At 42.5% G+C, this 27,937-nt stretch overlaps 2 protein-coding genes across 2 annotated transcripts; both read right to left on the reverse strand.

Moving 5' to 3' along the window:
* Nucleotides 1-685: 685 nt before the first annotated feature.
* trim16 (tripartite motif containing 16) lies at nt 686-12,228 on the reverse strand. Its single transcript, XM_030400627.1, has 6 exons — nt 10,923-12,228; nt 5,054-5,149; nt 3,583-3,816; nt 3,320-3,491; nt 2,879-2,974; nt 686-1,611 (listed from the first exon to the last, which is right to left on the reverse strand). Exons 1-6 carry the CDS (start codon nt 11,622-11,624, stop codon nt 1,001-1,003), a joined length of 1,911 nt encoding a protein of 636 aa, XP_030256487.1. The 5' UTR covers nt 11,625-12,228; the 3' UTR covers nt 686-1,000.
* A 1,653-nt stretch (nt 12,229-13,881) lies between these two features.
* fads6 (fatty acid desaturase 6) lies at nt 13,882-27,092 on the reverse strand. Its single transcript, XM_030400628.1, has 6 exons — nt 26,407-27,092; nt 20,981-21,147; nt 19,366-19,546; nt 18,982-19,169; nt 16,567-16,746; nt 13,882-15,515 (listed from the first exon to the last, which is right to left on the reverse strand). The coding sequence occupies exons 1-6, from the start codon at nt 26,696-26,698 to the stop codon at nt 15,366-15,368; spliced, it is 1,158 nt and encodes a 385-aa protein (XP_030256488.1). The 5' UTR covers nt 26,699-27,092; the 3' UTR covers nt 13,882-15,365.
* Nucleotides 27,093-27,937: the final 845 nt, after the last annotated feature.

Genomic DNA, 27,937 nt, shown 5'->3' on the forward strand with positions numbered 1-27,937 from the left:
ACTGATGCATTTCACCAAAATGTATATAACTGTTGATAGTTGATATTTTATCATTCTTTTGTTTATTGATATTGATTTATTGTTTATTGAGGCTACATTCAAAACAAGTCATATTTTCGAGGCCTTGCAGTATGTTGAACTTTACCACGCCAAGTCACACAGCACTACTGGAGTGGACAGCGTCCCAAATAAAACAAAGTGGGTAAACATCTGGGCATGATTTGAGTTGTTTATAAGTACGAAGAACCTTTTAAGTCCCTGCATCATTTGTTCACAGAGCATTTTATTACATAAGAGACTGCAGTTTAAGCTTAACCATTAGTTTACTGAGTTATACTACATGGTTTTACTGGATTTCACTGGATTTGTTCCTTTTTGTTGTGTAAATCACGTGACGACAATCAGTCCTACCCTGAACTTACATACATACAAATGCTTGTGATTCTGGCATGTTCAGCGCTGTGTTAAGCTGTGAACACAACATCTCTTATCAATAGTGACATTTCAGGGGTGGGATAATCACCTGTGCTGCAGACTTCTTATTCATTTATCACTTCCAAAGAAATTCCTAAACAAAAGTCCAACTGAACTAAAAAAAAAAAAAAAAAAAAATCAGATTGAAGTGAGCCTGTTGATTAAATATACTGATTATGATTATAAAGAAAACAGACATTTTTCCGGCAAATGATGATACAAATGATTTATTTTGCATACAGAAAATATAGAAGACCTCTGAATTCACAGTGTGTTGAAAAAGTAACAATAGTCCCAAAACGTACACATGACCTGAGCCCAGATATACATGACAGAAACACTCATAATTTATTTATCCAGCAGTTGTACGAAACATTTGTGGCAAGACTCTCAATTTCTTTCCCTTACAGTTTTTGGATTTGTCTGTTATTTTTGTTGTTGTTTTCTTATACAACAGTAGTCTTACATTGTTAAATTGTCACTTAAATGATCTAGAGCAAACAGACTTTTCTCATTTTATTCATCGCTACGCTGCTGATTTTGAAACAATAGCTCCGCTTGCAGGTGAGGTGGGAGGAGAGGGACTTTTGAGCCGTAATGGCTCCCCAGGTGCCACCAAGGCCACGATGTTCTCCTTCTTGGACAACCAGAACGCCGGGTAAAGAGGCTCCAGGAACTCTGCCTCGTACTTGTGGATGAGCTTAATGGTTTCATCCACGCCGTAGAAAGCCAGGAGGCCTCTGCTATAGTCCACATAAACCCCGATACGAGTGAACTTCTCCATGTTCAGAGGGGTCTCCACGTCGCTGTGCCAGGCGGAGAAGGTGCGTCCGTTCCACTGGAGGCACCAGGAGAAGTTGTTTCCTGTGATGCAGCTGTTGCTCTCGCTGCCCTTGCGGTCGATGCTCTTGTAGGTCACACCGATGTGCGTTCCCTCCCCGCTGATGTCTACCTCGAAGTAGTGCCGCCCCAGGTAGAAGCTCTCTGTGGCCAGGACCTGGCGCCAGCTCTCAAAGCGCTCAGGTACATCAGGATAAGGATGCTGCCAGGGCGTGGTGTTAGTCACCTTCCTGTTTTCTTCTGTCAGGCGCAGGAATTTGTGGGCCGTGTCAGGGTCGAAACTCACGTGGGCGGCATCTGGGGGAGGATTGTGAAAATATTGGTCAACAGTGCAAATACCACGGCTGTCACCAAGGCCACCATTTTGTTATTGTTGTCTACATTCTCCTCCACTACATCGTCTGACAGCCATAGTTATGTTTGAGTTTAAACCTTACCTCAAAACACAACAACATCAGCTTATAAAATAGAACATTTTAAAGATTCAACTAAGACGTTCTCCTCTTAAATGTCTTAAATGGTTGGAGGTCAAATATAAATATATTTTTGTGCAGTAAACTTTCTTCCATCTGTCCCTCTGTCTGCCATCTGTAAACCTACTTATACTCACTTGACATTGGGCATGTGGTGGCGTACACCACAATCATGCTCAGACTGTCAGATCAAGATCAAATACCAACTCGGGTATTTGGTGTTGGACGCGGATCATTACCCTACAGCGTTGGGACTAAACAATCAACTACATTTCTCTGACAATTTTGATGGAAAGTTGAATCTTTCCAAAAATGCACTTGGGCTGGCATGGACTCCACAAGCCAGTGCACACTTGTATTGTCATTTATGATAATGTGTGGATCACAGGGCCCTCCTGAGTGCTCTTACTTTTGATTCTTTATATACAAAATATATCTGATTACTTCCATACTTTTACTTACGAAGGAAATTTTCCTTTCCACATTGTTGCACTGCTACTTTTACCCACAGTATCGGAGCACTTCTTCCACTTCTGATGCTCTTGATACTGTTATTTGAGTTCAAACTTGGTTCCTTTAGTTACCTTTCTGAATGTAATAAAAGCCCGGGGGTGGGTGGTCATTGGGGGATTCAGAAGAAAAAGAAGTCTGTCAACTACATTCCTAAGCAAACCAGGTGAAAACAATGCGGCTCTGTTATAGACCTGTCCAGGTGAATGCTGGAAAAGGCTTTCAACTCACTGTGTTTGAATAGGATAAACATTTACAGATGGAAAGATGGACATGAAGGTTTGATGTCTTTCTCTAGCTTATTACTTCCCACCTCCAGCCCTTCAGGCCAAATACTTTTTTCTTTCAGTATTCAGGAAGTTGTCCACCTGGTTTCTCTGATCCAGAGCCTGTTTGGTAGCTGAATGGCCTCAAAGGACTGCACCTGAAACAACTGTCTGAATGCTCCATCTTTACTCTGTGATGTCAGGGAAGTGGAGCTCTTTCCCACAGCGTATCTAAAATCATTCCGTCAACCGTGACCGCCCTGTCGCTGCCCTTTGGCCCGCATTCATTCGCACATCTTGAAAAAAACCACTCACACTTGAGGAAGTCTCCATGAGACACTGGATCCGGTATGGACATGTTCTGTTTCGCTGCAACAATCTGCTGCACTGTTGTCTTTATCCCCATTTTGTCTGCAACGAAAGGGAAAACATACTTCAGTGTCTGATAACGTCACAGTTTGGAGTCATTTGCATGAAACTTAAGCTGGCGCGAGAATGCATCGCGGTGAGACAAGTATGTGCTGTCTTTCGGCTTTAGTCGTTGGCGCACAAAACAGGTGAGTCACCGAGCTCACAGGTGGCTCGTGAGCATATATATGCAATTGCCACGTTACCGCCGCTGTGTACCTGAGATCCACAGCGATGACACGCAGGCTCGAAATTCTTTACAGGTGTGAACAGGCCCCAGACAGACGGTCTGCACAGAATACTACTGTATCTTAGTGCTGGAGTGTGAGCCCCTCCGTCTTTTCTCACCGTTCTTGCACGTCTCTTTAACTTTCTCTATGTATGAAGACACGAGCATGGCACACAGCTCCTGCGTGGAGTCGACAATCACCCGGCTGAAGGAGTTCAGGCGGTCCATGAGGCCGATGTAGACTCCAGGCAGGGAAATATCAGTGGCTTCTTTCTTCCACTCTGAGTACTCCTACAGAACGAACAACAAACATAACAGACGTGAGGATTGTTGCAGGACTTTGCCCTCTAGAATCAAACGATCTCGCTGCTGCTGGTGTTACCTGTAAGAAATCCACGTCGTTTTTGTTCTTGGAGAGCTTCTCCATCTGCGCCTGTGTCTTCTTCAGCTCCGTGCACCTCTGCTCCAGGTGGACGCGGATGCCCTCGGCCTGCCTCAGCGCCTGCTTCTCCTCGCCCTCCAGGATCTCCGTCAGCTCCCGCTTCGCCCTCTCCACCACCGCCTGCAGCTCCTCAAACTGCTGCTCGATCGTCGCTCGCACCTCCGTCACTGAATGCTGTGGAGTAAAGCTTTCAGCTCGGCCGCCAGAGTAAAATGTGGACAGTTTACGTTTCTGCAAACAACGGATACGTTAAATCTGTACGCATGGTGGTTTCGTGACATCTGTGCGAGAGGGTGTTAATAAACTGTCAATTTCCACTAACACTGTTGATTTCCCCCTCGGGATTAATAAAGATATCTATCTATCTATCTATCTATCTATCTATCTATCTATCTATCTATCTATCTGTTCAAGGGGCCGATTGGACATTTGTGGGCGTGAAACCACTGGATATGAATAAGATGTTTCATGATGTTTATGGCAACAAAATGTGGTATTTCTGACAAGATATATATTTTCCCACCATGTTCATGGCAAAAGAGACAAGTAAGCCAAAACATTCTCCCCACCGTTTGCCCTGTGGACATTCGTAAGCGTGAAACCACTGGATACTTCTTAACAAGACATCGGGACATTTTCAGGGCAGGGTTTTTGAATAAGAGTGAAACCACTGCATATTCTGATGTCGATGTCGGCATCAAAACCAGGTATTTTTGACGAGACTTCTGTTTTCCGGCTGTGTTTTGGGCAATAAAACGGATATTTTTACAAGGTGTTAGGAGTTTTCTCAAATTGTGTTTGAGGCGGCAAAACCGGATGTTTTTAATGAGACATCGGAACAATTTTCCAACGTAGCCACAGAGCCAAGTAAGCCAAAACATGATCTTTTCCGAATCCTAACCAAGTGTTTTTTTGTGCCTTAACCTAACGACAACAACGACAACACATATTCTAAATCGAAACCTAAAGACGCGTAAACATCAGGAATGTAAAGTTTCAACATGTCAGTGGTTTATAAAACATACGTGGCCAACATTTGCTGTGGCGATTGTTCGTGTCGGATGGCGGTGCGCCAAGCATTCTTTGAATTCTGAGGGAGGAGGTAAATGTATCTCAAAGAGGGCTCAGGTGGCAGGTAGGGAATGCATCAGGTCACATGATGGTTTTACATAACTGCCAGCTCACTGAGGGATCACCTGGTTACCTCACCAACACTCAACTAAATAAAAACATTTCCTCACACACACCGCAGGGAAACCTGTTCAGTCGGGGGTTACTCCGATACCTCGGGCTTTGCAGTCTGGTGGTTTCTCAGGCCAAAAATAACCCGCTGATATTCATTAAGTATTGTGACATTCATGTGACATGACGACAGGGAGTTCATTTGTGATCAGTCATGCGGTGGGTTTACCTCAATGGAGACTGTGTTGAGTTGGAGCTTGTTGATGGCGTTCTCCGCTGCCGTCACCGTCTTCACCATCTCACTCTGCTTCTCCCTGAGCTCTTTCTGTGAACATCACAATAAAACTGAATTCAGCACGGGAAAAAAAACCACAACCATGTTCTCATGCTGAAAATATGTAAAATCCTAACAGATGGAAAGTAAATGTATCTGGGCTGATGTAAACATTCAGGCTGTTTAGTCAGAAAAACTGTGTTGTTTCCCAGTTTCCTCTTCTCTGAGGGGGCACACACACATCCTACTCTACACTCTGGTTTTCCAAGTCTGAATTCCTCGGGCAGGTCCAGACGAATCTGGATGTGAAGCTGCTCCACAAGGAGATTCTTTTTCCATAAGATTCAGACCCTGAGGGGAACATTTCCAGTGTGACAGGGCATCAAGTCTATGATAAAAACCCACCAGACATGTAATGTGGAATTGTTATTAAAATACCCTACAGCTAAAAGATGTAAAAGATCTGAGGAATTTCATTTGGAGAGGGATTCAAGACAGGATCCCGTCTCTGCCCACTCCTCTTCGTCTCAACAATACAGAAATATCTAAACCCAAACATGTGGCTTAGTTATGTTATTCATCTTGTCATGTACATACAAATGCCCGGCCCAGATCGATTTGTAGGACAACTAAAAAGTAAGTTGTTGTTGTTGTTTGTTCTTTTAAAGCTCCGTCTAAACTTCATCAGTATAAACACAGTTTGTTTCGTACATATTGGTGTCAGTACTTATCGCTCATTTTTGTTCATAATCGTGTTTGATGGTTAGCCAGTCAGCTAGCCTAGCTGGCTACTAAAAAGAAAAAAAGGCACCAGCAACTTTATGAGCAATGAGCCTGGAGCCTTACTGCTCACGTTCTAACACAATATTCATCAGGCACTTACATTTTTGGCAGCTTTCTGAGCAAATGTTGTGTTTTGGTGCTGGTCTATGCTGGTTTTTTACCGCAGGGCTCTGAAAATGGAGCTAGTGTTGGGGCTACACTGAGTAACTAGCTAACGTTGCTAGCGGTTATCTATGACACTGTGGGGGTTATCAAAATGATCCGAAACACTACTGACAGAAAACAAAATGTTAAATACGTTACATTAAGTAAGTTAACTGGGAAAAGTGATGTAACTAACTTATGGATGAAAAATCACTGTTATCACAAACGTTGGAGGCTAACGTAACGTAACGTAAGTTGACAGACAAGCAGTCCTCAAAACAGATCTTAAAGTTGTCTTGATGGAATTCAGGATTTGATGTTCCAGATTATATCAACATTCCACTTAAGCATTTTACTTGTGTTCAAGTCCTCAAATCCTCAAAACCCTATTTTTTCTTTTAATGAAAGGGTATAAATATTAGAATGTGACTTGACTTTGACATGTTAACTCATCCATCAGTTTAAGCTCTGTTTGAGTTATCGGGACACATGAGGCCAAGAGCAGAAGCAGAGGGCTTGTGCTGACAAGTGGCAGCGAGTGTTAGCAGAAACACTTTTCTGCCAAACAAGTAGAGCAAATCCGTTTGTTGGCACCGTGACAAATATCTGTAACACACCCACCAGCTACTCAGCTTTTGCGGCCAGAGGGAATTTGTGCTGGTGAATTTGTTTATTTAGCATAACGTCATGATCACCCAAATCCAGAAGGTTGTTAAAAAATGATATTTTGCCACCTGGGTAAAGAAAAATTCCCTCACCTGCTCAATTAAAAAAAGACCTTTTAACATGTTTCTCAAGTTTTTTGCCACAAATATTCTTCACATTCTGACTCGACTTATACGACATGAACCAAAAGTAAAAACAGTATTTCCAGTTATATTTCTCTATTTTATTGTCACTGTGTTTTCATACAAAATGATGCGTTGACATTTTGTGTTGAACCTCGCTCCAGTTAAAGGTGAGGTGAGCAATTCAGGAGAAAGATAGTTGACAACTGTGTCCGGCGACCTGGGGCGTGAAACTCAACGATCAACTGCCTTCCTCCAGAACCGCTCACCCGACCTTTAACTGGGGCGAGGCCACACAAAAGCATCATTGGACAGAGGTTTGAGTTATGTCACGAGTTCTTCAAAAGAAGGAATTCTGGTGCGTAAACGTGGAACAAAAACTCTAAGAAGGAAGTCGTTTCACTCTATTGTCCTCCGTGTTTTTCTTCCTGTCGCTGTCTGACCTGTTTGAGTAAATCTCTTTGAAGGAAAAGTTCTCCTTTAGCAGAAAATATCAGTATTATTTATTCCCCTTTTTGTTTTCTGTTCAAACACAATTAGAGAGAATACACAATTAGAATAAAACATGTTTTGCGACTGTGACTGGAATTCTACCTGCATTTTCAAACAGCTTTATTGACACTGCGAGCCTCCCGACACTGTTTGCTTTACCGCTCTGATGAAGCCCTTTGAGGTTTTGCAACAACACACTTCGCAAATAACAGGTGTAGGCTAAAAGCTCCGGATCTCTGCGGGAATCTGGACTGGAATGCTTGAACCTGAGGGTCACGAAGTGTCAAAAAGAAAGACAAATGAGACTTTAGCTGAAGCTTGAGCTTTCTCTGCGTCAGAGCGTGGAAATAGACCCGAGTATTGAGTTTCCAGACTGACAAACCATCTTGTTAATCACAGAGCAGACTATGATTTGATGAGCTTTACAATGGATAATAAGTCACAAGGACCGTCCTAATTAGATTTAAAGTGATCACAGCTGCATTGTGAGAACAACTGTGATCCACGCAGAAGATACAGTTCATCCCTGCGGCACCGGAGCTGAAGGTCAGCTGGACATCGCTATAAATATCTGTTCTTCGATGTGTGTAAGCTGCAGGCTTTAAAGGATTTAAAGGATAAGTTAAAAAATAAATATTCCGTCACCATCTACTCACCTAAGATCCCAAACTGATTTGAAAAGATGTTATTTACACTCACTGTAGCTGCTAACCCTGTCTGAAGTGGGTACACCAGCTCGACCGCACATCATAGGTTAATAATCGAGATTTCAGGAATGTTTTGTTGTTATACATCAGGGTAAATTTTCAATTTGGGGTGAATTGTGCCATTCAAAGTTCGTTTGGAGCTCAGACTGCTAATCAATGGCCTGTGTGCTGTTATATTCTCTACTTTTGATGTTGAAAAAACTTCAACACTTCAGCGCTCAGTGTGCTGGTGGACTCCACCTTTACCACAGATCGTAAAATAAATAAAAGAAAACACACAACGATCAGATAACAAAACCACACTAGAGTTTCAATTTGAGAATATTATGGACTTCAAATGCTGCCCAACTAAATTAGGGTTATTATAATTAATACTTTTATCTTATAAAATGCCAAACAAGAAAGTTGAGCATGTTACACTGAACCTTAAATCTCTGCACTGGCTTCCTGTCTGTCAAAGGATTGATTTTAAAATCTTGATGTTCTCAGGCCTACACATCTCTGAAAAATGTATACATGACGAAGCATTCAGACCCCTCAGGTCATCAAGACGAGCTGACTCAGTGTTCCCAGGATCAAAGTTGAAGCAGCTTTTAGTTTGCATGCTCAACACCTGAGGAACAATCCTGAGGTCTGCTAAAACAGCCAGCTCATTTAAAGGTCGACCAAGACCAACAATACATTTTTTTTAAAAGATACTCCTAAAAATTTTAACATTTTTAATTTAACATTAAAGAATGATGTCAGTTCAAAAATTAATGTTTTGTCTTTTTCTGTGTAAGGAGTCTGATGTTTGGTTCGAGCCTCTCATGAGCCAATCATACGTCAGCGTTGCTATCACATGGTGTCTGTGTTTTGTTAGTGCTCCGGGACTAAACGACGAGCGACCACAGTGAACACTGGCTCAGCTTTAGCTCGTTTGAGTCACGCCGAGGTGGCCACTGTTCTTCTCGGTCAGCTGGAGTTTAGGACTGGTGGCTCGCTAATGTGAGCTAGCGTTAGCAATATTAACGCTAGCTAGCTAAAGTTTGTTCATTGGGAATATTCACTGACACTTCCAAGTGCTGTATTGTTGGCAACTGGACGTTTCCTGTCGTCCAAGAGGCTTCTTCAGTTCTAACTTACCCGAGGGGAGTTGCAGGGTTTTAAACCCTATGCGAAAGTGTCCTTACAGAGTCGTTAAGGACACGTGTGAGCTCTGAGTTTCAGAGTCGTTAGGGCCACTGATGGGTCGTTGGTTTAGCCAGCCTTCATGTGGGTTGCGAGGGCTAGGTGAGCCCAGGTGTGAATGGTTGTTAAACCGTCTCGGGGAGAACGCAGACTAAGGCCTTGTCCACACGTGCCAAAACGATCTTTTTTTCAAGAATATTTGCGTCCACACGGATCCACTGAAAACGACCGAAAACGCTGTAGTTCATACTCCATTTCTAGATGCCGCTTGAAATTCACCAAAAACAGAGAAGAAGAGACGGAGCATGCGCATACAGCTTGCGCGCTGTAAGCAAACAGACAGTGGACGGAGAAACCGAACACAACAAGAAGAAGATGAAAATGGCTAGTACAAGGAAACCAGAATCGTTCGTGTGGACCGTTAAAGAGGTCGAACTGCTGCTGCGACGAGGCGAGTAAGTTGCAAGAAAGGCTCAATATCTTCTGCGGCACAAACACAAGCGTGTAGTCCGCCATTGTTGTTGTTGTTGTTGTTATGAGACATCGTGGGGTTCAGAGGTCAGAGGCAAGAGGTCGAGGGGTGGGGTGATGGCGTCATCGTTGCGGAAGGTATGCGGATTCGCTGTCCACAGGAAAACGGGAAGGCTGCGTTTTCAAATTTTTACACCTTGAGACCCGTTTTCAAAAAAGTGTGTTTTCAGGATCCATGTGGACGGTCGGCCAAAACGATGCAATACATCTGGTTTTCGCAAAAGAGCGCTTTCGTGTGGACGGACTCTAAAAATACCACCAAAAATCACGGCAAGTAGTCATAAATGCAGTTTAGGAATTAAAACATTACTGTGTACTGTGGCTTTACAATGAATTGAATGCATCATTTCTACTTAATCTGCAACAGTTTATTTGCTCATTGTGGTTCATTCATTTTCTTTTAAATGCAGTTTATTTAGCCTTTCTTTTGTCGTTTGAATTACATTTTAACATTTCCTCCGTCTTACTTTTAATCTGTCTCTGTGCCTCTGTGCAGCACTTTAAAATGCCTTGTGTGTGTGAAAGGGGCTCAATAAATAAACGTGCCTTGCCTTGGCAGAGAGTCCAAGAGCCCAAATGTCTCATGATATAAAACAGACAGACAGGCAAATCATAAAAAAATCTGGAACATGTGAATGTTTGACATTTTGCTTTCTAAATATTTTCCACCCTGAGCGCCAGGAACCAAGGAATTAGTTCATTTTTTTCTGACTTCTTAGCTTATTTCTTGTGAAATACTGAATAATTTGACCTCCCCAGGCTTCCAAAAATCATTCATAGAGGACACATCTGTACGTCGTACCTGATCACAGTTTGTATCTAAACTGAGCTATCACCTGAGACGAGGGTCCTCATTTTAAATTTATGGGACATAAAATCTTTTTTTCCCTGTTTTTTTTGGTTTCTGTTCATGTTATTTTCCTTTAATCTGATTTGATATGAATCTGATGTGCGTGTAAATAAAGTAAAAGCAAAAGTACAGCAATCACAAACCAAAAAAAGAGTAGAAACCACTGATTAAATGATTGATTGATAATCTTAATTGTTATCAAACACGATCAGATATAATCAAAAAAATCATCTAATTGTTTGAGAAGTTTAGTTGTACAAAAAAAAGGTGTATTTAATAGATTTAGATGCATAAACATGCAGTTTTGAGGAGTTGTAATGAAAATAAATGAATCTAGTATGTGAGTGAATCGCTCTCACCTCTATCCGACTGCGAGCCTCCACCACCGGGACGATGCTGTGGCCCTTGTGCTCCTCCGTCACACAGTCCTGGCAGACGCAGCAGGAGTCGGCGCTGCAGAACAGCTCCAGGGGCCACTTGTGGCTCTCGCAGGTCCGCCTCTCGATGTCCCGCAGCGGCTCCACCAGCCGGTGGTTCTGAAACTTTGTGTTCTCCAGGTGAGGCCGGAGGTGAGCCTCGCAGTAGGACACCAGGCACGTGAGGCAGGACTTGAGGGCCCTGCGGGGGTTCTCGATACAGGAGTCGCACACCACATCGTCGGGGCCCAGAGGTTCCTCCTTCACCTCCTCTTCTTTGACCTCCTCTGCCTCTTTCTTCACCTCCTCTGCCTCTTTCTTCTCCTCCCCAGGCTTCTCGGGATCCTCGGACTCCTTCAGATCCTCTTGGATCTTGGTCTCCTCTGTGGTCTTGGAGTCCGGCTCCTCTTTGCTCTCGATCACAGGAGCCTCAGCCTCTGTCCCGTTCTGTTTCGGGCTGTCAGGTTCAGGCTTGCCGGGGCTCTGCAGGCACTCGGGACATCCTTTACTCTTGTCCTTGAGGCAGGAGCCGCAGACGGAGTGACTGCAGGCTGCCGGCTTGTCTCCGCTCAGTGCACCTGAGCAGACTCCACACAGCTGCTGGTTGGAGATGGGAGCCGTTTCTTCTGCTGCTGTGTTTGCCATGTCTTCAGTCCGTCTCTCTCTCTCTGTCAGCTGCTCTCCTCTGCTCTCTGAGAGTAACTGGCTCAGCCACTTTTCTGTCAGCTGGTAGTTCCTGTATCTCACTGAACAGCCTGAAAGCCACACCTAGAGGATGTCACTTGAAGCCCATAGTTTCAGCCTAAATGTTATCCACTCACATGCAAGCAGGCGGGCCAGCACACAAGAGAAACACCCACGCCTGAATCACTGCCCTCCCTTCCCAGGAGGAAAAGAAACCGCAGGGTGGAGCCCACGTTGTAAAGAGGTGTAGAGTTTCTCCCACATGTACTGTGTCTGAACACAAAGCAAATCTGACTACTTGAATTGTTGACAGATGTCTTTTTTTCTCACCTCACGGATGGATTCATTCACTGCTCTGTCGCCTCTGTTACAGCATGATTGAGCTCTCCTGATAAAAACGAGGAAGTCATCGCTGCACCCTTTTGTCAAGTGAGCATTTCTGCTGCTGCTGCTGCTCCAAAGTACAAGTCAGTGAAAATGTAAATACGCTGAGTGAATCAGCTAAATGAGAGCAGATACTGCCACCATGTGACCACAGCCTGAGGTCATCAGAGAGCCCAGTATGAGTAAAAGTTAAAGTGGACATTAAGACACATTTATCAGCTGACTCATGAGGAACATTCAGTGTAGAAGTGATCATGTGATTAATCACATGTGTGTTCAGCCAATTAGAGACATGGATTTGACCCATTGTACTTCTGTCTTCAAAAGAAACATCTTTTAACATTGTTCTCTGCAGAGGCAAATATGATTTTGATGATTTAAAGGTTTTTTTTTATTTGTATGTGATCTTTAATTAAAGCAATTCACACGAGAAATTATCAACAAATAGCTTCCAAGTACAAAAAAAGTGCTGCAATAATAATAAAAGTGGTAGAAAAGAGAGGAGATGAGAGCAGATATTGACGGACGCAGAAAGATGGACAGACAAAGAATGCAAGAAGATGATTGCATTTGTTATTTTCGTCCCTAATACATGCATGTTTCTAACAAGCAGCACCTGCAGAAACTCGACTGTATTTTAATATAATACATATCATGATAGAGCAGAGTTCGAGTCATGTGTGAGACAGTGAGGTCTGAGCTCCTTTAAAGCAATAGAAGGGCCTAACAGTCCCCTTTAATTCAATCAAACCTAATCCAAACTTACCAGCCTCATATCACTCTAAATTTTGAGCCACCCGTAACTTCTTAGCTATAATTTCAGCTCAGCAGATCCAGGATCAGGATCCAAGGCACTATTAACCTCATTACGCCTGATGTTTTCATCAAGATCGATGCTTTATTCCCTGAGACATTAACTTAAAACTAAATAACGTAAAAAAAAAAAAAAAGAGTCCTATCTCACAATTTTAAATTTATCTATCTCTCTTTATCTGGATCTGCACCAAAACTCAGTGGGGTCTAATCTGGGCCGAGACTCATCCTCCATCCAAGTCTCATAGAAATCTGTCCTGTAGTTTCTGTGTGATCCTGCTGACAAACCCACCGACACACAAGCAAAATGACTCGGGTGACAAGACAGCCTTCCAAATGAATAAACGTCCATGTAAAGTAGTAACTGTTTGTGTTGTTCAACCTTAATAAGGTCAGAACGTGTGAATGTTGTGTTCACTGTTCATTTTGCTGCCCCCAAGTGGCCAAAACATACACATTACTACTCGATGTGTTTTATACTGTGTGAGTGTGTGAAGGATGAGACATGACCCCTTAAATCCTGGCAGGAATATGATTTGTCCACCATAATATTTAATTATAAACACAACTATGTGAATTCAGTATTACTAACACACGTTTAAGACACACTTGAGCGATTCGGCCCTCAGCGGTGACAAGCGATGCAGATACGTCATGTATGTGTGAATGTGTGAATCGGTGGCTGACCTCCAGTAAGTTGTTCAAACAAAGAATGTATTTGTGACGTTTCTTCTCACTGAATATAATAAAACACATTTAAAGTCACCAGCCATCAGACGTTTGCTTGTGCTCTTGAGAACATTTCATGTATTTTCCCCTCTAAAGCTGACATCAGATCTACGCCCCCCCAATTTCATTATATCTGTCTGTAGGTTTAAAAGAAATTCTGGATAAGTTTAATTTCATATAAATAGACAATAACTTATTCTTTATCAGGAATGTCACTTAAAGAACAACTGAACACAAGTAGCGCAGATGTTTGAATGCTGCACCGTCACACAATAAAGGCAATAAAACGATATTTAATTCTTTAAATTTCATGTTAAAATTTATTATCAGAAAACATTAAACACACTGAGACAACTCTAGAATGTATGTGCTAACTTTATGTGCTTGTAACAACAGTGCAGTCAGGAAGTGACACAGAAAACAAACATCTGTCACCATGGAAACAGGAGCCTGTCTCATGAAGCAGGATCAGCAGGTGCTGTCCGAGTTTTGTTCTTCATTTTAGTCAAGTCAGTAAAACACTTTGGGAAGTACATGAACTGGTCGTGCTGAGAGTTAGATGAAAAGATCAACAAAACTCTCCGTCTGTTTGTTAAATAACATTGTGGTGCTGGAGCCCGGAGGTGATTAGCCTAGCTTAGCATAAAGACAAAAAGCGGGAAGAAAGGTAATCTCCCTTCGTATTTCCCTAAATGTCTGAACTTTTCTTTTGTTATGAAATGAAGTATGATGTAACTTATCATCATTATGTTACAAGATGCTGTATTTACCCTTTTTTAATGCTGTGTGGTTATTGTATCATTTCTCTATTCCAGATGATGTTTTAATGTTCTGTGGCTGTGCTTACTGTTTGTAACTTTACCCCAAAGCAGCCACAAAGAACTTTTATTTATTGATTCTGGCGCCCCCTGTGGACAAAAGCAGTAAACCCCGTGTAGATCTTGATCTGGCTAAAGATAAGAAATAGTTCTGATTATCAACAGCCGAGTTGCCGGGATAAAATGTTAGCCACAAATATGGTCCAAGGTTGAGATTGGTACCAAACAAGACATACCACCTTTGACAGCAGGAGGTGGGGAGGATGGTGGTGGCCTTATTATAATCCAAAGGTTGCCAAAGCCATTTTTGTGATGACAAAAGTCAGACCATCTCCATCTGTGATCGTGGTGACCAAAACAGGTATTTTAAGCCAACCCGCGATGTTTTCCTAACCCTAACCAAGTGGTCCAACAAGAGAGAAATACAGATTACAATCTAAAGGTGCTGCATGAGGTTCTGAGTGAATATCACCAATTTGTTTACACCTCATGACATAAGATCCTCTGACTCTCTTGATGTTGCACGTTGCTGTAAAATGCCATTTATAAGAAGCAGCTGGTAAACCACCTTGTTAAACCGGTTATCAAGGACCAGCCGGTGCACACAGAGAGAATCACTCAGCTGAATGAACGGCTTCATGAGACAGACTCCAGGTCATCAAACATCAAACTCACTCAAGTCGGCTTTTGTCTGAGCGCTGAGCTTTGTGCCATTCATTAAATCACCTCTAATAGAGCAGGTTATTCATTCAGTTAATATGATAATTTAAAACAGCTATCATGAGGATTTCTTGTTGATTTAGCTCCTAACATCATGAGTGTATGTGTTATTGATTAAAACCTATCCTGAATGTTAGAGACTATTCAGACCTGGACTGTGGAGGCAGAGATGTACCTAGACACTGAAGTGGCAGCGGCGGCGGCGACAGTCTTTAGTCTGAATAGTTTTTCTCCTGCATTACTGGACCCCCACCAGCTCTGTGATCGGCGGGGCGAACACCATCAGTTCCTGGTATTTGTGGAAGAAAAAGTTGAGGCGGGAGAAGTAGCTGTCCTGCTGGTACGGGAGTTTCTTTTCGGTCAGGTACTTGGACACGACGGGCTTCACCTGCAGACACACGGTCGGTTTAACATGTAAATCTTTCTGCGTATTGTTTGGTTAACCTGTTGTTGTACCATGTTTTTTTTTTATATATATATATATTTTAAAGGGCTTAGTGTCTCTCTCCCATAAAGTTAAAGGGCTCACTAGGGACAGATTTTTTTTAAAAACGATAGTCAAGATTGAAGCGGCAGAGCGTGAAACATCTTGACTCGTCAGCCTCGGTGTGATTCAATCTCAAACTCCTGAATCCTACATTTCCCATAATGCAACTCGAGATCATTTTTCATGAGGCACTAAATGTCTGTTGAACGTTAAGGATTTTAAAACATACTAAGTATCTAAAGTTTCACGCTAAAATCTAAAGTTTCAGGGTCAAATGAGAAAAAAAAACATCACACAAGTTTTCACAGGTTGACTTGAACTCATCATGCGACCTCACTGATTAATGTGCGGTCCCATAAAGCTATTATTGATAAACCAAAACACATAAAGCTGTGTGAACCAAACGGTGATGTTAAGAAATCGATATCGGTGTTGGTTCATATCATTTGCTTTAAACGTGGCTGTCAGATTAACTGTGATACACTGGTGTAATAATGAAAGTCATAACTAAAACAAATGGAAGCTTTTTATCTGTTGCCAGTCATTTTGTTGTGGCTCTTTGATAATGAAAAGCTCAGTTTGCACAATGCATCAATATTATTAACGAGGCATTTATGATGTAATTACTGGTCAAATAAAACAAACAAATAAAATAATACTGTTGATTAATACCAACAAACAGCGTATTAGTATTTATTTGTCTCACAACCTTTTGACTGTTCCTCCCTGCACTGTACAATCTGACTTACATTTTCAAAACAAGCTCATTACTTTAGTTTAAATGCATTTGAGGGGAATTATTTTTATTTCGCATCACTGCACGCCGCCTTCCCGAGGTCACAAGAATGATTTCAACCTGTCAGTGCACATCACACACGGCAGACGTAACGAGACAAACGAGATAACGAGATAAAGCCACGTGTGGACTGGTAGTATATAATGGTTTTCTCACCTTTAAACACATGTTATCAGACAAAAAGGGGAAGAGATGGTGCTCCACGTGGCAGTTGATAAGCGAGTGTCCAAATATCCAGTCGAGCACGGGGTTACGCGGCAGGTTCAGGACCCCGTGCGTCATCTGGTAGATCCTCTTTGGTCGGCTGGTCGGAGAGAACATGTCGAGGCCGATGTGCTGCGGATCACACACGGTGTTAGTTTGGTTTGATGCTCATAGGCAACGACACAGGTTATAAAAAACAAATTAGAAAATAGAAGTACACTGCAACTGGATTTCAACTTTACTTTTAATTCTGAGGAAAGAACGCTGAATAATAGCTTTTGTTGTTTTATGGGTTTTGTGCATGTAAAAGGTCTTAAAGTTAAGTAGGTCAAAGTCGGCAGCTACAGAAGCTCCTCTCTCCCACAGAAAACACCGCTCCTGGAACGCCTCGTCAGCAGCCCGGCCTTTAATTCTGTGACTTTGTGACATCACACTACATCACAGCTTCACATATTTGTATAATTTAATTATAGTGGCTAGTTTGGCATGTAAGAACTGATTTAGTATAGCTGCTCTGTTTTCGTTAGCAGTGCTGGGTCAGGCGTGTGTGAGCCGACCAATCAGAGGAGACTTGGTGATCAGTGGGGGGGGAGTGTTTTAGACTGCTGCACTAGGCAGTATGAGCAAACTGATGTGCTTTTTGAGCATTAAAGCATGTAAACCTTTTCTTGTAGTAACCCAAAATAAAATGGTGAGCCTGAAAACCCTTTAATATGTTTCCTTTAAAACAAAGAAATATGTATTAAGTGTATTTCCTTCTCTTTTCCATTTGTCTGTACGTCTCTCACTCCCTGAGGAGGACGAGATGCATCTGTAATTAACTGTACTTCAGGCTGTACAGTGCTGGAAACAGGTTGTGATAACCATAAAGAGGAAAAAGATATAAAAATGTGTCATAAAAAGGAAGAAATGGAGGAGAATTCTGACCCAGGGATGAAAAACACAACTCTCTTGTTTTGTTCATTTTGTAAGTCAGGAACGAGCTCAACCAAACTGGATTTCAGTTCCTCGAATTTCAATATTTGCTCGGCATTGATGAAGCAAAAATCAAAAAGAAATCTTCCACCACTGCTGCATGATTACAAAATAAGGAATATAACGTATGTTTACTTTTTAATCACCGTCAGTGTTTAGGGTTTTCATATAGAAAGTAATTGAGAAGAGTTTTATTATGACATGTTTTCGAACGAGACACCGGAGTCGAGGTAACCAAAGGTCATCCTCAGCCAGATGTCCATGGGAACACTGCGTTCAGGTCGGAAATATAGGCCGACAGCCAAGAACAGCAGCAGCAGCAGCAGCAGCAGGCAGGTCTGAGCAGGTCTCAGTGTGACCCCCCACAGAGAACAAACCCTTCACCCTGCGACACCTCACATCCAGAACCTGTGTTTTCTAATCCACCTTCACACGCTTTTGATCCGAACAATGCACAATGACCTGCCGGACTCGCGCTCCATCACGCATGAATTGTTCCTCTTTATCCCCTCGGCTGTGTGACCGATCTGATCTATGAGAACACAAAGCTGCATTGAAGCAGAGTTTCTCAGAATGCAGAGTAACATAAAAAGTGCTCTCATGCTGGTTTGGCATGAAGTGACACGGCCACAGTGTCAATCTGAATTCAGTATCGGAGCACATTCAGGAGACAGAAGGAGCTTTCAGTCGTATCACATGATCTCAGATTTCACCGAGCTGTCAGGGAGAAACCTGGGAACCAGACGGACCTGAGAGTTCATGTTTTATTTGCCCTGGCAGACGGGTCCGACCCTCCGTCCCTCAGATTTTCATCCAACCTGGGCTGTGTTGGGTTTATCACAACTATTTTTCCAATGTGAGGCGGGTTTGATACCTCTACAGTCTGTGGTTTGATGAGTCTACAGTCCAGAAAAGTTCAGAGGGAACTTTCCAGGAATTTGTAGTTAATACATGATTGACTGACTGATTGATTTATAGTAACGAGCTGCTATGTCAGCTTGAATGAATGGAGATAAAAGGACTCTTGATTTGAAAAGACATTATGTACACCCGTTTTTGAGCTGAAATTTTCCTTGTAGATGTTTGACTTAAAGATAACACCCGGTCTGAAGAGCTCAACTACGTGTCGAGGGTGTAAAAAACATCTTTTCAAATTAATTTGGAACTTGGATTACACCGGACGAGCTGTATGGAGCCATTGTCTATTTTTGAAAGTTGTTTTTTACCTTAAAACAAGTCCCCAGCTACTAAAAAAAACCTACCAAACTTTACCTGACATTCCATCAGCATGAGGTTGAGGAGATAACGACTGGATTTACATTTTGGGGGTGAACTGCCTCACAGAGATAAGGCCATGTACAGTACAGCAGGCCGGCTGCAGGTATTTCTCACCTGGAAAATGTTGACGTGGATGTACGGCACGGAGAACATCGCTCTGCAAACCAGCATGCAGAGCAGGGCGGTGAGAGGCGACTGGAAGCCGGACACGTTGATCAGCAGCCAGTACTGCGAATACAGGCCCAGTGTTACCATCAGCACGGTCCTCGCGATGAGGGCCACAGAGTGCCCTTTGAGGTGAGCTGCGCAACCAGAGAATCAGAAAACTGTCACATGCATGAGAATAAACTCACAGCCGTGTGAGAGAGGCGAGGTAACACGGCAACACGAACAGGATCAGATGGTTAGAAGTCTCAACTTCACGCTGATAGTCGAATTTAATGTTGAAATATTTGTGTGAACTCATAAACCACCCCCCGGGCCTGTGGCACCTCTTACCGAGTGCAACGAGCGGAGTGATGATGGGCACGGTCAGGGGAGCTACGAACAGGTAGATGGTGCGAGGCAGGAAGGGAACCTTCCACACGCTGGAGTCGCCCAGTCCGATGACGTTAGTGTGGGCGTGATGCATCTTGATGTGGCCCTGAACGCCGGCACGGGCCGAGAACGAGCCACAGATCTGAGGAACACAGATGGCAACACAGAAACTATCAGTGGAAATGATCAGGTAGGAAATTGGCTGGATTGTTTTTATCATGTGTTGATAGGCAGGTAACGACACACTGAGGGTAAAAGAACAGCAGAGGTTATGATACCGTTTTCTTACTTATCATCCACATCCATATTCACAGGTACAGAAGTTCACTGTTCAGGCAGCGAGGCTGTTAAACTCAGCTTTACTGACCTGGTCCACATCCGTGAAGGGTAATCATTCACCCTCGTAAATATTACTGTGACAAGGATCATACGTGAGCAGGTAATTCACCTTTCACCTGCACTGTACAGGCTTCTGATCTGGACAGTTATGCAAATGAGTGCATCTTTAATTTGACTGCATCATTTGCATATCTCATAAAATATTAGAAAACTTGTAAAAGAAAAAATTACTTATCTTACTGTACAGTGATAAATAAGTTATGTTTCCATGGTGATATCTGCCTGCTGGTTGTGGCTGTTTGCAACGTTATAGCATTCATTTAAACACATTTTCCAACATATTGAGAAAGAAATTTTTAAATCCTCTTTTTGTATCAAGACAAATGTGCTTGTTTTAAATCTGGCTTTTGAGTTCAATAAGTTTGAAGGTATCTCTGAGATGAGATATTTTCTCATTTTAAATAATATTTCTTCCATTTCATTGCTGTTTTTCTTTTCTTTTCTTTTCTTTTTTTTTTTACTGTCTATACAACTGGTCACTGGGCAGCTTCACTCAAGCAGCTGAAACATGAAGGAAATAGTTAAAATTTCGAGAAAAAGTCAAATGTTCTTATTTTCTGTTCAAGAGAGAGATGAGACGGTCTTTCTCTCAACAAGAAAGAAAATTATTTTTTGGGGATTCATACTTTAATCTCACTTTTTTTATTATTTTAATTCCGAGATTAAAGATGTTATTTGCAAGAAAATTTTAGTTTTGAGCCTCATTACAAATCGTTAAATACTGATGCTTCGGGATTGTAGGACGGGTCAGCCGCCATCCTAAAGCGTCAAGTTGACGAGTTGGAAATGAGACTCAAAACTCAACTTTTCTACAAATAGCACCAGAAAAAAATGTCAAATTTTGAGAAAAAAAGTCAAATTCTCAGTTAAAAGAGAGATTTCTGAGGAAAAAAACTGTGTATTTTTGTTTAAAGCATTTACTTATTTTTTTATTTTTTTATTTAATCCTCTTCCATGTGCAGATTTAGTACAATCTGACAGCAGTGACTACAGGACTGAGGTGGTTTTATTTCTGGGTTTGGCTCCCTGGAGTTAGTATATAGAAAAACTAGCTGTATGAGCTTTCCAGGAAAATTAAAAAACACACACTGCCACTGAGCCACATGTGATCATAACAAAGAGAAGCGTTCCCTCGGGTGTTTAATGACAGCCGTCAGTTTATTTCCGAACATCTCACCTCGATGAAGAAGACGGCCCAGAACTTAGCCCAGGCCTGAGACTCGCTGAGCGCCCCGTGGCTGGCCAGATGTGTCCCCTTGATGGTGAGGACAGCGTGAGCCACGCCCATCAGCAGCACGCCGGCTGAAAACCACAGGAGCCGAGAGGAGCCCAGCAGCAGGAAGGCTGCAACAAGGACATAAGGAAATGATACCAGTAAAGAAACATGACGTGGTTATGCTTTGACTTTGCTGAGGTGACAAAGATTAGTCATACAGATTTTTTTTATGTTGAATTACACAGTTACTTTTATAATCCTTTTTATTATTTTTAACAACCCAACATGAAAGCTTCTGTTTTTCACCTCGTGTGACGACATCTCAGCTTCTAAAGGGAACTTTTGATTCTGGCAGCTGCAGAATGTAAATTTTGTTTTATTGCCACATCATAACGAGCCACCTCACTTCATCCTCATCACTCCACCATAAAGATAGTTTTAACTTTATGACTCGTGCACCGAGCAGCTGTGGGTTTTTCGGCGTCCTTGAAACTTGAACCCATCCAAACCGGATTAGTCGGAATCTGACCCAGCGACAGGCATCAAGAATAACTATTTTAATCTTTGATTTGCTCAGACAAGTTCCTCATAGTACTTTTCAAAAAAAACACTGCTCAACTGCTAGACAGTCTGGATGAGAGCCAGACCTTCTGGAGGAATAAACACCCGCATCAGATTCTGTTCTGATCCGGAGACGTTTCCTGACGGGAGGAGAGCGCAGAGATCACTTTAAAACTTTTGGGATCATAAAGTGGATTTATCTTCACTCCCGTTTATCAGCCTGACTGCAGCAGCGATCCGAGGAGGCGACCTCCACTGTCGGGGGGTTTATGTTCTGTAATGTTGACTTGCCGACTGGAGCTGGAGGGGAAATGTGCTTTACTTCCTGAATGTTACGTTACGGAGAAGGGGGAGAAAACCAGAGTCTCTGCTGGCTGCTGAGTTCACTGAGAGTTCACCTGAATTTAAACACACAGACGCACTAACGTAAGCTTTGGTCTGGGGTACAGCAATCTGTCTTTTTGGGGCAGATAAACAGTGCATGAGTTAAGTTAATAAACACAAATGATCCTACCATTTATACACCTTAAATTTAGACTTGAACATTGTTGGAACTCTCCGGGATAATGTAAGTACACAACTCAACAAAATATATAACAAAGGTGTTTTTAATGCAGAATTAGTTGATTATATCTGTAAGTGTTGGACAAGTGGATATTTTAATCTCCCGTGAAAAGTCAAGGGTAAACCAGAGACACCTGGTTTCATTTTTGGCTCCATAAATGGCTCTTCTCACAGTTAATCCATCCAGTAGTTACAGTTGGATCAACAGACCGACTGAGCCACACTTCATCCCCACAGTAACGCCGCTGTGTGGCTAAAAACATGCAGTGTTGTCTCTGTTATCTGTGAGCAGCCACCCGTTTATCCCACTGCAGCAGCGGCGGCGGCGGCGGAGGTGATGGTGGTGGTGTGACTTTCAGCCATGACAGGCGGAGGATCAGGTGGAAGAAGGAAACTTTATCCTTAACTGGAGGTGACTGTGCTGCTCTGTGTGTGACACCGTTTCATCACACACGGCGGGGTTCCTTTCAGGATTACATCACCGTGCAATGTCTCTGCTTACGGGTTTCCACGTGATGCAGAAACAAGCATCTGAACTCTGCTGGTTTTCTTCACTGCACTTTCAAAGTCAGTTTGATCACAGAATGACCTCACTCGGATCACATTGAATAATGAATGAGACGCAGCAATCGATGTGGCCGCGCTGTGGTTTTAACAGAGTTTTAACCGTCATAACTCTGCAGCACAGGCAGCCGGTTTAGCTGACATGTTTCTTTCCTAACCCAATAAAACTGTGCTAATAGACTGCACCTCCTATTTCAAAGCAGCCTATTTCGAGGTGATAAGTCACGAGCTCTGATACACGACAACAGGCGACTCCTCGGCTCCACTGTGAGACCTAGAATCAACTCAGATGTGAGTGTTTTCTTCACAGTCAGGGAAAAAAACAGAGTGAATCTAAACTTGGTCCGGGTGTCACGTAAAGCTGCTGAAAGCTGTCACTTCCAATGATCGAGTGACAGGAGCGACAATAGGCTCTCGCCCTAATTGAGGTCAGTAGCTGACCACCAGTGACCCAGTTACAGGGGGGCCATGAGAAACTGGGAATATGTGAACCAGTCGTGATAACAGTGTTTGACTCAAAGAGCTCCGTTTGTGTGTCAGGAGGCAAATAAATGACTGTCAAATAGTGTCGGGAGGTGGCGAGTCTGTGACTTAAAGGAAATGCACACAAAAATAACAAAGTCATTCAACTACTATTGAAAAGACAATCGTGACACACCTCATATATTCATAGATATTTATTTTCCTTTTTTGTAAAGCTCTTTTTGAAGGTGACCCTGTTTAGAAAAGTGCAATATAAATAAAGTTTATGTTTTTTAGTCAATTTTAGTTGATTTCAGCTGATAAACTCAACAATTTGTTTTGTTTTTTAACTGTATGTTCAGACAAAACAAGCAATTTCATGTCAACATTTTGTCCTTTTTTTAAAAAGTTATGATCATAAACTGCAGATTATTTATAGATTTAACAATTAATCTTGAAAAGAACAGACAGAAAACACACTTTGTGATGCTTTTTCTGATGGTTATTAGTCTTCATAATCAATTAATAAAAAAAAAAGTCATTGACAGATAAAATTATAATCATAATAATAATAATGCATTTTATTTGATGGAGCCTTTCAAAGCACTCAAGGACACCGCACATAACAACAACAGTACAACAAAAGACAGTACAAGTACAGGACAATTTAGTGCAAATAAATAGATAAGTAAGAGGATGCAATTACTCTGCAGTCCTCACCATACAGGAAGTCAACCGGGCCAGTTTAGGCAGGGCTGAGCTTCCGGGGTGAGAATAGTGCAATAGATAAGAATAGGGAAGAGTGTGTGCAGGATTCAGATTCCGCAGTCCTCACCATACAGGAAGTCAACCAGGCCGGGTTAGGCAGTGTTGAGCTTCCAGGGTGAGAATAGTGCAATAGAGAAAAGAAATAGGCAAGAGTGATGATTATATGATTAGGCTGATACAGAGTAAGCCACGCGGAATAAGTGTGTTTTCAGGCGACATTTAAAAGTGGAGACAGTGTCAGAAGTGCGAATGTCTGGTGGTTGAGAGTTCCAGAGGCTGGGGGCAGATCGGCTGAAAGCTCTTGACCCCATGGTGGTTAGGTTGGCAGATGGGGTGAAGAGCTGGATGGTAGAAGAGGATCAGAGAGTGCGGGAGGGTGTGTGGATATGGATCAGTACAGCGAGACAGGATGATGCCAGGTTATGAAGGATCTTGAAAGTGAGGAGTAGAATCTTGAAATCAATGCGGGATTTTATAGGGAGCCAATGGAGTTGCTGCAGGGCTGGAGTGATGTGTTCAGCAAAGGGAGTTCTGGTGATGATACGAGCAGCTGCGTTCTGGACCAGTTGGAGTTTATGGAGTTGATTTCCGAGGGAGACCATGGAGGAGAGAATTACAGTAGTCCAGGCGAGATTGAAAAACTGTTGTTATTGCTGTTTTTTTGCACACTTCTGTCTCAACGTTAATAAATATATCAAACATTAAAAGGTCATTTGTGATCTTCACGAGGGCTGTCTCAGTGCTATGATGGGCACGAAAGCCATACGGAAAGTGAGACAGATGGTTGTTTAGTTGAGCTGCAGCAGTTCTTTCGAGTGTTTTGGAGATAAATGGCAAGTTTGAAATGGGACGAAAGTTGTTCAAATCCTTTGGGTCTGCGCCAGGTTTCTTGATAGTTGGAGTAATTGCAGCAGTCTTTAGTGATGATGGAACAACACCAGAAGTCAGTGAGGAATAAATGATATCAGCTTTTTACCAGGTAGGTGGGCAGGGGGTCTAACTGGCAGGTGGATGATAGCAGCATAATAATCATCATCCTAAGTAGGTTAGAACATTTCTGTGTTATAGACGGTTTTAACACATTATGAGCTGGTTGTAAATCACTATAAGTGGCCATTGTTTGCTTTAAGCAAATAAAAAAACAGTTGAGTCAATGCAAGAAAAAGCACACAAAATGCTGTTAAATGTGTGCAATTAATGGAATATTCAAATTCTATATAACTCTGCTCAGGGTTCGTACGGGTGCTTGAAATCCTTGAAAGTGCTTGAATTTCAATGTTGTGTTTTCAAGGTCTGAAAAGTGCTTGGATTTTAGTTTAAGTGCTTGAAAGTGCTTGACATTATAACTCTGTGTCTTTTACAAAATTGGGATCAGACTGGATAATTAATTTCTGAAGTTTTTGCTATTATAGAATATAATGTTAGATGTTTACAGCATAATACAATGTACATAATTGTGATAAAAAGTGAAGAAAAAAATCACAAGTATATATATTCCTTTAGATACGTATTTTACCCCAGCAGTAAGGTGCTGGAAAATCTTAAAAATGACCCTTAAAAGTGCTTGAAAAGTGCTTGAATTTGACCTTGAAAAATGTGTACGAACCCTGTCTGCTGTATAAAATCGAAGTAATCCATAATACGAATGTAATCACTGTAGTAATAAGCGTTTTGAATATTCACGAGTGCTTATAATTATAATTATAAGGCGCTATAGGGGCGTAATATCACATTCAGCGTATTAATAACATGCATCAATGCGTTACAGACACTGGCTTCATAGAACATGTTACCTGATACTTCATAATCTCAGGAATATTGATCTTTTCCATGACTGAATAAACAAGCTGTCAGAGGAAAATAAGGCCCCCAGAACACTGTTCAAAGCTAGAAAGGTGGCAGGGTCCGCCAAATGTCAACAAAGTAAAACGGTACGAGACTATGTTGGCCTTTAAGGTCAGTTTGTTTATTCAGTTTTTCAGCCGTAAAACAAGGAGAGTGCGTTTATTTCATTTGTTTACGCATAAAAATAAATCCTTTCCCTTCTGGTTAACAAACTACATCACACAGCTTCAATTAAAAAAATGAGATGAAGTGAAGAACAGCACACAAACACTGCAACATTATTTTTTTTTCAAACTATTACCAGCATACAGGATTACTCCATTATGAGTTATGATTATTGCTATGAAGCATCATCAATATTTATGAGTGCTTATGATAAAAGTGCATTACTAATGCATTATAGATTTGAGCTGCATATTGTGGTGAAATTGTATCAGATGTAGCCAAAAAGTAGATTTTTCTGAGCAGGTAGACGCCATGAAACAACTCAAAAACTTAAAACAACAGTTTAGGACTTTCCTAGCTTCGGTGATAACTTACTTTTACCTCTTTACCGACAACATTTAGTAACTTTTTACTCTTTGTAAAGCAGCCGTGTGAAGTTTCCTCACACTTTTACTCACCGGGTGGCAGACAGAGGAATGCTGCTGCCAGGATGCTGCAGTCGATCCCCCTCCTCTCCCACCAGCTGCTCTCCTTCACCATCTTCTGCACCAGCCTCGTCAGCTCCATCATCAGGGACTCCTTCTCCACCTCCTCAACGCCCGCGCCCCCGTTCTTCTTCCACTCCTCACCACCTGTCCCTCCATTCTTCTTCCACTCCTCACCGCCTGTCCCTCCATTCTTCTTCCACTCCTCGCCGTCCTCTGAGCCCACCCTCCTCCTCACCACCCTCTCCTCTGGTACAGTCTGCATGTCAGCCCCTGCACTGATGCTCAAAACAAAGTCAGCAAGCAGCCGGAGCTGAACGCTGCCTTTTTCACGCTGCACCCTGAGCACAAAGTCCTCAGGTCAAAGTTAGCATTGCGAAAGTCCTTGGCGAGAGGCATTGTCAGAGAGGCCCAGCCCACTTCCTGCTGCTTCAAGAGCCTGGTGGACCCTCCTCTTCTCTCCTACCTCCTCCTCATCTCTCTTAGTTTCCTCCCTTTCTCCCCCCAGTCAGCTGACTCCTGATGCAGTCTAGCAGCAGAGGAATGTGATGTCCCACGGCCTGAAGATGTAAGACTGCCCCCGTGACGTGATGGATCCAAAACCTACCAGCCGCTCGGCTCTGCCTCTCCCTCCCCTCTCATGCATTCTGCATGTCGTTCACCCCCTCGTCTCTCTTTGTGTCACCCTCCCCTCCCCTTCCCTCCTCTCCTCTCCTCTCCTCTCCCCTCCCATCTCTGTAACCTTGGCAAACGTCCTGGGAAAGGAGAGGGAGAGAAGGAGGTGGATTAACAGAGGCTGGTCAGTTGTTTCTTAACTGGGGGAAAGGTTCAAGATGCTGCTGTGCAGGAATGAGCCCCCGATAGTCGGGGTGTGTTTATGTGTTGGCTCAGGTGAGAGTATAAATATCTGCGTGCACAGATCTAATGTCAGCGCTGCTTTTTATTCTGGAGGGAGGCCAGTGTTCTGGGCTGGAGGCCAGGCTGCAGTGTGCACTTCAACAGAAACAGTGTGTATGTGTTTTTTTAAAGGCTGCAGGACAGCAGGTTCTGCAGAGGAGGGAACATAAGAACACCAGGGCGTCTGACAGATCTGCTTACATCCTCCCACAGCCTTCAGCTGCTGGGTTTTATTTATGCAAGCACTAATCGACCATCAGTGCTCGTGGTTTTTTGCACGCAGGCCAGAGAGGTAGATCACACAGTCAGCAAACAACGACCCTACAGAGAGGGACCACACTTCTGCTGTCAGTCTACTTCTCTAAATCGAAAAATAAGAGTACGTCTTAAGTCAAAGGTCCACTTTGTGAGGATGTTTATTTTTGAGTGTCATGTCAGAGTCTTCTCATTGTAGTTCAAGTCAACAATCCCAGAGCATCAATTCTTGGCAAGTTGGGATGATAAGACTCTGAGCGAGACAAAAAAATCAAGCATATTTGGTTTATACTGACAATTAAAGAGAAAAATCTTGAGCAAATTCAGTTTATCAGATTCAATATTCAGCATT

Source organism: Sparus aurata, chromosome 20 (genome assembly GCF_900880675.1).
Source record: "Sparus aurata chromosome 20, fSpaAur1.1, whole genome shotgun sequence".
NCBI lineage: Eukaryota > Metazoa > Chordata > Actinopteri > Spariformes > Sparidae > Sparus > Sparus aurata.